The sequence below is a fragment of the Oncorhynchus clarkii genome, chromosome 17 (assembly GCF_045791955.1).
Source record: "Oncorhynchus clarkii lewisi isolate Uvic-CL-2024 chromosome 17, UVic_Ocla_1.0, whole genome shotgun sequence".
Lineage (NCBI taxonomy): Eukaryota > Metazoa > Chordata > Actinopteri > Salmoniformes > Salmonidae > Oncorhynchus > Oncorhynchus clarkii.
Window position 1 is genome coordinate 13,678,043 of NC_092163.1, and position 13,054 is coordinate 13,691,096.

At 44.6% G+C, this 13,054-nt stretch overlaps 2 protein-coding genes across 5 annotated transcripts; both read right to left on the reverse strand.

The window, feature by feature from the left end:
- Nucleotides 1–949: 949 nt before the first annotated feature.
- Nucleotides 950–6,162, reverse strand: LOC139370309 (elongation factor 1-alpha, somatic form-like). 3 transcript variants are annotated; one of them, XM_071109704.1, is made up of 8 exons: nt 6,041–6,162; nt 4,573–4,771; nt 4,094–4,273; nt 3,437–3,733; nt 3,025–3,175; nt 2,407–2,663; nt 1,986–2,220; nt 950–1,653 (listed from the first exon to the last, which is right to left on the reverse strand). In XM_071109704.1, exons 1-8 carry the CDS (start codon nt 6,160–6,162, stop codon nt 1,529–1,531), a joined length of 1,566 nt encoding a protein of 521 aa, XP_070965805.1. In that variant the 3' UTR covers nt 950–1,528. The 3 variants fall into 3 exon arrangements, with proteins under 3 accessions (XP_070965805.1, XP_070965806.1, XP_070965807.1); XM_071109705.1 differs by having other exon boundaries at nt 1,381–1,653; nt 4,573–4,718; nt 6,041–6,145; XM_071109706.1 differs by lacking the exon at nt 6,041–6,162 and having other exon boundaries at nt 1,381–1,653; nt 4,573–4,836.
- Nucleotides 5,212–12,696, reverse strand: LOC139370308 (NACHT, LRR and PYD domains-containing protein 12-like). Of its 2 annotated transcripts, none has more exons than XM_071109702.1 (10): nt 12,566–12,696; nt 11,744–11,788; nt 9,871–11,580; nt 9,331–9,678; nt 8,976–9,143; nt 8,696–8,866; nt 8,223–8,393; nt 7,830–8,003; nt 7,567–7,740; nt 5,212–7,301 (listed from the first exon to the last, which is right to left on the reverse strand). In XM_071109702.1, coding segments are annotated over exons 1-10 (2,976 nt in total). In that variant the 5' UTR covers nt 12,568–12,696; the 3' UTR covers nt 5,212–7,288. The 2 variants fall into 2 exon arrangements, 1 of the variants encoding a protein (XP_070965803.1); XR_011627125.1 differs by having other exon boundaries at nt 7,282–7,301; nt 7,830–7,965; nt 12,566–12,688.
- Nucleotides 12,697–13,054: the final 358 nt, after the last annotated feature.

The following is a 13,054-nucleotide window of genomic DNA, read 5'->3' on the forward strand; positions in this document are numbered from 1 at the left end:
ATGTGAAGTATATAAAAACATGCAGTACATAACATGGTGCCTTTCTTAGCGATATACTGTCCATTTCAACATTTATTTGCACCCAACGTGTGGGTTGTTGGCCTTTTGTGCTGAAATGGTCTCACATTATCTGATTTGGGCATTATTTATCCACAGACAGACCATGTATTACCAAAGGAAAACTGGCCTTTCGAAATGTCATCACTGTGTCTCATACGATCATTATCTTAATTTATTTAAATGACGTGCACATACCTATACGGTAGTAATAATGTCCGTTAGCTCCATCAAACCTGTAATGTCATGAAAGATATTAAAGAAACTTCTATTCTCCTACATCAATAAAAAAAAATAAAAAAGGAAATTCAAGTGTGTTGTGTTGTGACATATTTACAGACGCGTTCTGTTAGACTATGACCATCGTGGTGTATGTTCTGTTAGACTATGACCATCGTGGTGTATGTTCTGTTAGACTATGACCATCGTGGTGTATGTTCTGTTAGACTATGACCATCGTGGTGTATGTTCTGTTAGACTATGACCATCGTGGTGTATGTTCTGTTAGACTATGACCATCGTGGTGTATGTTCTGTTAGACTATGACCATCGTGGTGTATGTTCTGTTAGACTATGACCATCGTGGTGTATGTTCTGTTAGACTATGACCATCGTGGTGTATGTTCTGTTAGACTATGACCATCGTGGTGTATGTTCTGTTAGACTATGACCATCGTGGTGTATGTTCTGTTAGACTATGACCATCGTGGTGTATGTTCTGTTAGACTATGACCATCGTGGTGTATGTTCTGTTAGACTATGACCATCGTGGTGTATGTTCTGTTCTGTCGCCGGGTGTTGACATCCATTTATTACCTTGAAGATGATTTATTTCATTTTTCAACTGTCAACCCATATGTAAATGACTGTGGAAAAATGATGCACATGTTGCTAAGTTTGAACCCTTTTTTAATGTCTTTTGATATAGATCAAGCTCACAGGTTACAATAAGGTGTCGAGGGAACAGTGTCGACCAGGTTTGAACAGTGCAAGGGAGCTTTTAAGCCAAGCAAGGTGCTATAATGTGTTAGTATCTGATATCTTTTTTAAAGTGCATTGGGAACATGCAAGCAGCCGTAGGAAAACGCAACACCATTTCAACATTTTATCGACTTAAAAATGTTTGTACATTTTTACTAACATTAACTAGCAGCTAGTTTAATGCAAACCAACACTATCACTACCATTTTTGACGTTTAACTGAGTACAATAGCACACATCTAGAGGAGTTATTTAAATGGTCTTCTACTCAGATAGTGTATCCTAACCACAAACAGTCAAACAAGCAGTCCAAAACATATATATATATATAAAACAGAACACTTCCTTAATGAATATACCATGACATTTTTTTCCTCCGTCTGCTCTTGCGATGCATCGTGAGCATGGACCAGACTTTGACTATGGTGTTTAGCAGGGGGGTGATGTTTTTACGGGGGCGGATGCTAACGTCGCGAGCCCAACACAACGTTCATTTGACCTTCTGGGCCTTCTGGGCCGACTTGGTGACCTTGCCCGTGGAAGGAGCCTTCTTCTCCACCGCCTTGATCACGCCCACCGCCACCGTCTGACGCATGTCACGCACCGCAAAGCGCCCTGGGAGGATGGAGAGATTGATCGAATGCGAGTCATATTTCAAATGACTTTATTATAAACGCATTTCAGTCTATTACAGGCTTTATAGCACATGATACAATGCTATAGTTGATTTGTGATCAACTGTAGCACTTTGAAAATACTAAATGGAACATGTGATTAGTTCTAGACAAGAAGCACCAAGACTGATGAAGGATGGAGACAACTTCTTATCTGATGAACAGAGCCAGTTCTGTAATATCTATATGACAATAAAGATGCACAGTACACGTCATCTGTCCCCCCAATAGGGATCTGAGTTGAGGGCAGACACACACACACACACCACCTACCAAGTGGTGGGTACTCGGAGAAGCTCTCCACACACATGGGCTTCCCGGGGACCATGGCAACGATGGCTGCGTCGCCTGACTTCAGGGCCTTGGGGTTGTCCTCCAGCTTCTTGCCCGAGCGCCGGTCAATCTTCTCCTTCAGCTCGGCGAACTTACAGGCGATGTGGGCCGTGTGGCAGTCCAGCACGGGGGCGTAGCCGGCACTGATCTGACCTGGGTGGTTCAGGATGATGACCTGAGGGAGGAGGGAGGAGACACACACAAGTCATTTCTCTTCTATGTGACTCTATGCTATTTGTTTCCTTTCTAAACGGGGTAGTAAGTGATGTGTGAATTGGACAAAAACAGGAATGGTGTCTCGTAAGGTCTCGTTTCAGTCCAGACACACAATATTCTCCACAGCCAACTCTCCTATCCAGACCTGTGCAGTGAAGCTGGCCACCTCCATCGGCGGGTCGTTCTTACTGTCTCCCGCCACGTTCCCTCGCCGTATGTCTTTTACCGACACGTTCTTGACGTTAAAGCCCACGTTGTCTCCGGGCATGGCCTCGGTCAGCGCCTCGTGGTGCATCTCCACTGACTTGACCTCCGTGGTCACATTGACGGGGGCAAAAGTCACCACCATGCCTGGCTTGATCACGCCCGTCTCCACCCGCCCCACCGGGACCGTACCAATACCTGGGAGAGAGGGAGGTGAGAGGCATGAAACCTTTGAGGAAATCTTTCAAGTCTCTTTGGATTGAATCCGATCGCACCTGTAGAAATTGTAGCATTTAATTGCAATGTTCCCACCTCCGCAGAGATCGCATTCCAAGGTAAATGCTGCAGATGTCAGCTTAATTGTAAATTCCAGTTAAATGTCAAGCGTGCTAGATCACGGATCGAACGCAGCTCGGATTAAATCCCAGCCTGAGTACCAGGTATAACATCAAAAATCAAATGTATGTAAGAGCTGAAAAAACAACAATTGAAATGGAATTGACCCCTAAGCCACTGGCATAGCACCAGTGGTGGGTTTGAACGCCTCCCAGGGCCTCACCCCCTATCTTGTAGACGTCCTGTAGGGGCAGGCGGAGGGGTTTGTCAGTGGGGCGGGAGGGCGGCTGGATGGCGTCCAGGGCCTCCAGCAGGGTGGTCCCAGAGGCGTTGCCGTCCTTACGGGTGATCTTCCACCCTTTGAACCATGTCATCTACAGGGACCAGACCAAACATTAGGAACAAGCCTAGCTTAAGCGTTATGGCCTACATAAGAAATACGTATTAAGACACCTTGTAAAAACTAACCACTTTTCATACAACTGCAGTTACACTAATTGGGCAGTGTAATTCAGTGGAGGTGTGCACGACTGCATCTGCAACTATATTGTGTAATAAGGTTGCGTCCTAAGAATGTAAAGTGTCCTCCTGTCTTGGAAAACGATAAGGATAAGTATACAAAGAAGACTACTAACATTAGGGCTAGCCTCCAGCATATTGTCCCCATTCCAGCCAGAGATGGGAACGAAGGCCACCGTATCCGGGTTGTAACCAATCTTCTTAATATAGGTGCTGACTTCCTTCACAATCTCCTCGTAGCGTTTCTGGCTGTAGTTGGGCTCGGTGGAGTCCATCTTGTTGACCCCTACGATCAGCTGCTTGACCCCTAGGGTATAGGCCAGAAGGGCGTGCTCGCGGGTTTGCCCATTCTTGGAGATGCCCGCCTCGAACTCGCCCACGCCCGCCGCCACGATGAGCACAGCACAGTCCGCCTGTGGCAGGGAGCAACCATGACGTCTAATTTTGTGTGCATTTGAAAGCAGTTTGAAAGCAGAAAGTGTTACATGAAAAAATAAGCAATTTCTTATTCTTATTTCTTGTTTTAGTAAATGTAATCTTAAAATATGGTGCCGTTTATGGATTCCCAAAATAACCGTTTGATTTTCAGAGTAGCCAATGTAATCCTGCTCAAAGTTTTCTAAAAGTATAGAAGACATTTTTAATATGTTTCATGCTGTTCCGTCTTCCAGTTTTGCGGCCCATAAGTACCAAATAAGAAGGCCCTTGGCTAAACTTTTAGTCAGGGTCCATGTTTAGTGACAGCAGGATATGGTAGTGTCTGCAGCCCATACCTGAGAGGTGCCAGTGATCATGTTCTTGATGAAGTCCCTGTGTCCCGGGGCGTCGATGATGGTGACGTAGTACCTGCTGGTCTCAAACTTCCACAGGGAGATGTCGATGGTGATGCCTCGCTCCCTCTCTGCCTTCAGCTTGTCCAGCACCCAGGCGTACTTGAACGAACCCTTCCCCATCTAAAGACAGACCAAAGAGAGACCAAATCAATGGCAAAAGTCTGTGCAGTTTGTTTGTCTCTTTTGTCTTTGCTTTGTTGGAACAAAATCGAGAGAGAGATATCGAGAGGTAGATAAGTCAATAGTAAATTCAATGGTATGGATTCAATGTGGAATCATACCATATCCCTGAAATACCGAGCATGGTGTAAAGTTTGACAATAGTCTCTAACATATCGATCATGTATGACGACAGGCTAGACCTTAAACACATTCACAGCACAGAGAGTTAAGTCACTTGTGTCTGGCCACCTCCATACCTCAGCGGCCTCCTTCTCAAACTTCTCAATGGTCCTCTTGTCGATGCCCCCACACTTGTAGATGAGGTGGCCTGTGGTGGTCGACTTGCCTGAGTCCACATGGCCGATCACCACGATGTTGATGTGAAGCTTCTCCTTGCCCATAGCTGTTCGCTCAGGAAGACACCGGAGTAGATTGTGGCAAGAGGGGTCAACCAAGCTAGCCAAGTTATTAGGAATTACAATGTCATTAACCGAGCAAAATGTATTACATTTTAGGAGGTGTTAAGGAGACAAATATTTCTGAAATTGATTAATACTAGTGACCGAGTCCAGTATCCCTATGCAATGCTTTGTTTAGTTGATAAGGCTGCTAAGCAACGAAAAAGCTCACAACAGTTGGCAGATTATTGCATCACACAAACATCTCTATTCCCTCACACGTCATAATTGCAGTCATCGAGATCTCTCCATTCCCTTCCCTGACAATGTGTATACAGTTTTACTGAGTGGCTTGCCACCATTTTGAGAGTGAGGTCATCAGAATGAAAGAACAGGTGAATGAAAAGCAGCTATTTCCTCAACAACACAGCTGTTATTTTCCTTCTTGGTTCTCAAAGTCGACCCCACCATGTTCATGATGACACTGGAGACTGGTGGTTGGGTGCAAACAGTATTTGGGACGTTTAATATTTCAAGAGGCAGTCACAGAAACAATGGGCCAGTCAACCAATCAATATACACCCAGGTTACATTCCAAATGGCACCCTGTTCCATATTTAGTGCACTGGGCTCTATACAGGGAATAGTACACTATAGCCTATTGGGAATAAGGTGCCATTTGCAACGACTGCCAATTTTACCTAGGTAACCCCTCCATCCTCATATACTCCCCTAAACACCTGCTATAATTTACACTGAAACAAAGTTTTATTTATTACATAACATGGCTATTAACAATATATCAAAGAAATACCATGTAAACGCATAAGGAACATTTATATTGTGTAGTTACAAAAACTTGACAAAAATAATGGTATTGTGGCCATCATATAACATGTTTATTAGCTCCTACGAAGCAATGAGACATTACGGGACAGCAATAGGTGGGCTATTAAAGGACTGCTGGCTTAGTTTTGCGAATATTGACGCCACTATCGTGCATCTTGCTGGCTTGGTAACTATTTCGCGTTATCCAAACACATAGTCTACAGCGCCGGTTCATACCGATACCCGAGGTATTACACTGCGCCATATTACCTTCCGAGAGCAACCCCTTATTGTTTTGCTAATAGTGTCAGCCGAGTTGTTATTGTAATTTCCACATGGAGACAGTGTGCAATACATCCAAACCGACTGCCTTGCATAACACCATGACATCCAGCGTTACACCTACCTCGTCCGACCATCCTTTCACAGCACACGTTTAAAAATGCAAACCATAGTTGGTTAATACTTTAGCTTGTTGTTAGCTAAAATGGTATCATACCTGGGTTTGTGTAGATGCGCTCGCAATAATTCGGTCAGTGATCGTGTAGCAAAAGATGCTGTCTGGTTTATTATTAGGGACCCAGTAGTGGGTTCTGGCGCTATTGGCTTCACATACGTCATTAGTTTAACCCCCCCCCCCCCCCCTTCGCCACTAGGTGGTGGTGATGTACCATAACAATCAGAGAATCAGCCCAAACCATCAATGTGTAACATTGTAACAATTTGAACATGAGACATGATTGTATACATGTACACACAAACACACTAACAGAACACACATACAAGCACACTCAAACAGACATACTGTACATACCAGCAGAGGAGACAAATAGTAGAGAACTGTGTCCCTCACAATCACACTACTCTAAAGGCACTTGTTTAACGTGAAATACTGCGTCAACCAGACTGTTGCAGTAGGCGCAAACAGATCTGGAGACCAGACCTGAAACATATGACCAAAGTTGGAAAGCTTCTGAAGTTAAACCTCCCATTAGTACCTTTTTTTTTTTTTAAACCATCATGACCAATAGAAGTAGCTAGGTATATTTGGATAAAATGTACATTGTACGCAACAATAATAAATAAACCAAGAGTTGTACTACTGTACACATTTTCATCTTAATTAAGAAAAAGCACTATCAAATAAAAATTGAAAAACAAAAAGACTGTGCTACCAAGGGACTGTACCAGTGTTAAAAAGAAAACGTTGCATCATCCTTCTCCCTCAGACACGCTATAACGTAACCTCACTCCACCAAACTGATAGCTTTTCTCTACCGTAGTTGGCTAAGACGTTGTCAAGAGGCCGGTCATGTGCGTCTGAGGAGCAGAGGCGCCTGTTACGAAGGCTATACATACTAGTGTACATACTGATGTGCAAAACATACTGTAAGGCTTCTGCAAAGGTTAAATGAGTTGATACTGTAGCAAGACCAGAGGAACGGAGTTAGTAACAGTGTGTGTGTGTCATTTCAGCCTCACTATCTGGTTCTAGGTAAATACTCTTTGGGCTTCTGTTCAAGTGTGAGCAGCCAGGATACTGAAAGGCACTTTAAAAATGGTCAACAGTCAGTGAACCAGTCCTGTTGATCCAAAGCACGTCAAGTGCTTAGTGTTGAGCTAGTGTGTCGAGACTTATCAGCCAATCGTTTCGTATCTTCACTCCAGAGTGTTCCTTGTTCAGTAACTCCAGATTTGGGAAGAGGTCGAGCCAAGAACCACCTCCATCCAGCGAGCAAGGCCACTCTCAATCGTTTATTCTGGAAAGAAGAATAAGATTAACAAATGGACTAATGATTACATTGCACTAATGTAGGCCTACAAATTATGACTACGTAGATAAAAACCCGATTGGTAACATTTCTCAAGAAAGCTAAAGCAAGAGGGCAGCATATCTAGAGTCTATCTAGAGAATATCTTTCAAGTTCGCAAAACAAATAAAAATTTCCTGTCCCACATTTTGCACTGTTTCTATGGTAACATTAACAAGTAACTTTTCTGAGCATTGATGGCACCAGTACGTACTCTAGAGTCTGTAGTTTGTAGCGTGGGTCATCCCTGATGCCGGAGAGAATTCTCAGTCCTTCTTCTCCCGTGTCGTTTCCCATCAGGCCTAGTTCTGTGATTTTGGAGCAGCTGGACTTCAGGGCTACGGCTAGGGAGGAGCAGCCCTTTACTGTGATCCCACAGCATCTCAGACTGGGGGGAGGGGCAACATTAACCTTACTCAACAATGCATTTTTTGTGAATATGCTTCTAAGTATTAACTCTGTTAACATGGTACTTACAACAGTCTCTCCAGCTTACAGGTTGTTGAGGTCAGTCCCATGCAGAGTGTTTTTACACCGATGTCTCCCAGTTCGTTTCCAGATAGATCCAGTTCTTTCAGGTTGGTGAGACTGGAGCGGAGAGCTTCGACCAGCTCTGGACAGCATAGCTCTGTCATCTTACAGTCACTCAGTCTAGGTGTGTGTGTGTGTGTGTGTGTGTGTGTGTGGTGGGGGGTTCAACAAATACGAACAACATTAGTCTGTCGTTTGATTTGAGTATACTGTCCCTCTAAATCACACATGATGTGCCTGTTGATGCCATTTCAATGTAAAAATATATCTATCAACTAAACTAATCAATGGTGAACCATTAGGCCTTCTACAATTGTACAGTCTAATCGCAGTACTCACCGTAGGGTCTCCAGTGAAAAGCGTATAGTTTTGAGGAACAGGAAAAACGCGACATCTGAGTGGCCCAGGTGGTTCCTGCTGATATCCAGCTGTTTGAGGAAGGTGGGGCTGAAACTGAACCCTCCAGCCAGCCAACAACAGTCTCCAGACGTGAAGCCACAGCTCGCCAGACTGGAGAGAAGGGCAACACTCGCCAATGTCAATTCAATTTTTCATTCATCAATGATTTTATTCTTCAATATGTATGTGTGGTATCCAAGGAGGTTGGAATAAGATAACACAGCAAAAAATACACATTTCCTAAACAAAACTGGACAAGTTTGAATGTACTATTCAGCTCATATGGCAAAGCAAACTGGCAGCCAGCGGGCCAAATTCGGCCCATGACTGATTTGTTTTTGAATTGCCAAAATTGTCTAACTTGTTTTCATACACGGGATTGGGCACAACTCTCTGTGAGCTAGCTAGCTTACTTGAGTTTCTCCAGTTGACAGGCGGGCAGTCCGAAGGCGTTGCAGAGCATCTTGACCCCCTCGTCCTTCAGGTTGTTGTTGCTCAGGTTGAGCTCCCTCAGACTGGGGATGTTCAGCAGACATCCAAACATGTTCTCACAGCATTTCTCAGTGAGCTGACAACAGTACAACCTGGTGGTGGAGGGAGAATGTATGGTACATTTACTACAGGGAACATTCCACTTTAGAATCAGTGAGGTGGAATGTGTAAGTGTACTACAATACTCCAGGCAGTACTCACTCCAGTTTGTATATCTGGGTTGACTTCAGTATGTCCATGAGCAGCTTCACCCCCCGGTCTCCCAGGTCGTTCATGCTGACGTCCAGCTCTCGCAGGTGTCTGGGGTTGTCTATCAGCAACACCGCCAGAGCGCGACTCAGCTCCAGGCCCAGCTTGCAGTTTGAGAGCCTAACGAAGATTACAACATTTTTTTGAAGACAACAACTATTTCCTTACAGAAGGGAATTTCATTTTCATCCAGCCACAATATTAACACGAAAGATAATTTAATTAAATGATGTTACAAGTGGGGGTAAAGCAAGCCTACACAAAATCAGAACACAACAGGTTCCGTGGACATTTACTCGATACTCACTTCAGGATCTGCAGTTCGCACTTAACAACCTTTAGTCCGTCAACGAGATGAAACACCCCCGATTCTTCCGGTTCGTTGCCACTCAGATCCAGCTCTCGCAGGTGCGACGGGTTGGATTTGAGAGCTTTGGCCAGAGCTGCAAAGCCATTCTGTTTCACCCTGCAGCCGGACAGTTTCAGTCTCTCCAGTCGGCAATGTGGCTTGGCCAGGCCGGCCGCCAACAGCTGCACTCCTGAGTCCTTCAGCGTGTTGAAACTCAGGTCAAGAGTTTTCAGATTGGACACCTTTGAGGTAAGCGCCGAGCCCAGACATTCACAGGATTTCTCAGTCAGGTTGTGATACGACAGTCTGGTGGGAAGGAGGGTTTATGGAATCAAGAAGCACATTAGACGTCATACTAGTAGCCACTTGAACCAACAAAACTGTAAGACGAGCCCAACAATCTTGAATTACATAATTTTGATGACAATTATCTTGTGCGTTACCGACATGTCATATAGATATGTAATAGCGGGTATTGTTAAATGACCAAGTACTTACGTGGCTGTCTGGGAAGCTTTGATCACTGGCAGCATCCTCAGAAGTTCCTCGTCTCCTCTGTTCTCTACTTCCAACCCAAGCATGTCTATCGGCCCAGACTCCGATGCTACTAAGAGAGTGGCCAGGTCGGACCAATGTGAAGGTGGATATTTGGCATCTGGGGGGATTCCCGTCTTGAGAAAGTGCACACTATCGTTGTCTAGAGAGTAGTCTTTCAGTTCCCTCAGGCAGTTCAGCAGGTTGAGGGTCCTCGGCGAAGCGGGATTCTCCAAGACCTTCTCCTTGATGTACACTAACATTTCCGGAAGGGTAGTAGACGAGGTGAAGCCAGCCTCGGAGAACATCTGGTTAAAGTTCTGCGCAATGCCGAGGAGGAAGCGAAGGAAGAGGTCCATGTGTCCGGTCTTGCTCCGCAAAGTCATGTCCACCGCGCTCTTGAGTTGGGTGGCATCTCTAAAAAACCAGAGAGTTCTCTCGAACTGGGTTTTCTGGTTGACAGCACGGTTTTCGTCTTGGACGTCAACAGACTGAAGAAACCGCAATGCGCCAAAGAACTCCTGAATGGTGGTATGCCCAAAGTAGTAGATCTTCTGTTGGTGCAGCCCAATATCCTCCCTGAAGATGGGTATGTTCCCTTTTGCGTACACAGCTGCCACTCGGGCATCAATGTTGCACTCTCGTAGGTCTTCCTCGTAGAAAACCGTGTTGCCTTTCACCAACTGCTTCAAGGCTAGTTCCCCCAATTCGTTAACTATCTTTACATTGTGGTTCGCCATTTGTAACAGGATGAGTAGGTCGTTAAATAATGGAGTTAGTGCGACAGGTTCGCATGTTTTGTCGGGTACATATGTCTGTTTCTCGAGGATTGACGCTGAGATTGAACAGATAAAAGGTATCTGGCACAAGTTGTAGAGGCCCTTCGAGTTCTTCAAGTAGGTGATAACTGCTTTGGCCTGGTTCTCGTCATTGATTGCTCTCCTGAAGAACTCCTCTTTCTGGGAGTCGGTGAAGCCTTCGATTTCTGACACTCTGTCAATGTACTGAAGAGGGATGCGACTGACTGCCGCAGGTCTGGATGTAATCCATATGTGAGCGGCGGAGGGAAGGAGATTACCGTTAATGAGGTTTGTCAGCAGTGTCGGCACAGAGGAAACCTCGGTGACATTGGTCACAATCAGGCTGTTCTTGAAGTCGAGAGGACGACGGAATTCATCCAGCCCGTCAAAGAAGAACCCAACTCTGCAGTTCTCCAAGTTGCAAATTCCAGGTTCTTTCAATTCTGGGAAAAACTCGTAAAGAAGTTCAATCAGACTCAGTCTCTCCTTCAGCAAATTCAGCTCTCGGAAAGGAAGGGGAAATATTAGTTGAACTTCCTGGTTTCCTTTTCCCTCTGCCCAGTTAAGAATCATCATCCGCACCTGGCTAGTTTTGCCAATACCAGAGACGCCCTTTGTCAGAGCTGTTCTGATAGGCTCATCGACTTCTGAGTTTCGGAATGAACATGTTCCTTGATGTCTTCTCCTGTAGCCTGGCTCAGATAGAATGTACTCATGTTGGTTCTCCTTGCTACTTTCACCAGGTGGATAGTGGAGATCACAATGTATATAAAATGGATGCTCAGTTTCTCCCCCTGGTGGACGTTGGTACTTTTTCTTCAAGATGGCTTTTAACTTATTGCGGAGTTTTCCCACATGGGAGGCAGAGACATTCCTGTCAAATTGGCAAATAAAAATCGTATTTTCTACGTGCAATATAAAATACTAACGCTTCAATGAACATGCCCTACTGTGGATTCAAAGTGACATTCATTTTCAATAGACTCATTCTGAGCTGGTCCTCTGTTCTTACTGTGTGGTGAATGTGATTATCTTACCTTTGTTCAGTCAATCGGTTTTCTTTCCCAGGGCAAAACATTTTCCTGGATTCAGAGGAGGGGGGGGATCTGTTACTACCAACGTTTGTGTCCCTCCAATTTCTTAAGAGACAAAATCTGTGTAGAATGCAGTAAGACAGGCTAGCTAGTCCCACTACCAACCAACCATTGACTTGTAATACACACAGAATATTGTGATTATCAATATTGGTACACTACATCAGTGATGTACTGCCAATACTCCCTAAATTGCATTGCCTCTCATATGGGAAATGATTCCTGAACATGTTAAGCCACAAACTATTCAAGCTAAGATTTCCACCTCAGCTTCTCATTAGTAACCTGGCTATGTGTTGGTGTTAACATTACACTCCTTGTACTCCGTGACATGCGCTGAGTGCCAAGCAGAGGTGCATCATGTCCCATTTTTACAGTCTTTGGTATGACTCGGCCAGGGATTGAACTCACAACCGTCCAATCTCAGGGGGGACACTAACCACAAGGCCACTGCGTTAGTCAAGTTTAGAGACTGGTCAAATCATTTGCTAACTTTAAGGACGGTATCATGATCTATGTGGCCTGTGTAGCTAACTAGCTGGTATAGCTAAATAGCTGACAAAACACCGAATCCGCTTTAGCTTAACTACAGGTCCTATTAGGAATCAGTCTGGGCTAGAGGACTAAACTCAACTCCATACCTAAAAGCTACAGTAAATGGCTACGATAATGTACAGGCTAGCAGCATTCATCACATTCCACTTTTATGTGCTGTAAATTACAAACAACCACCGAACTAATGCAATTCCACAGTTATATGCTTACATGCTTGCTTTTCTCCGTCTTTTTCAATTTGACCAATTCGTCTCGATAAATTCATGTTTTTCAGATAGCTCAAATGCGGAGCAGTACAGAAGCAGCCAACGCTGTTATGGCCTTCTTCTTCTTCTGCTTCTATTATATCATAGCGGTCCGCAAACAATCGTTTTCGCGCATGCCGCCACCTACTGTGCTGCAATGTACGATAAATAATGATCTGCCCAATTCTGTACTACCGTGAAAATAAATTTAAAAACCAAATGAATCGCTAACTTCTACTGATCCCATATCGCTGAGCCTCTAGCCTTTCTCTGTGCCTGGCATCCACCAAATGCTGCACTGCGCCCCCCCACCATTACAGCACTTCATTTTCACATTGCTTCCACATTCACTGTAATCATATGCCCCTCCACACTCGGCACATCTTTTCTTTCCTTCACACTGAGCAGCTACATGTCCCATTCTTTGGCATTTAAAACACTGCAGTGCATACGG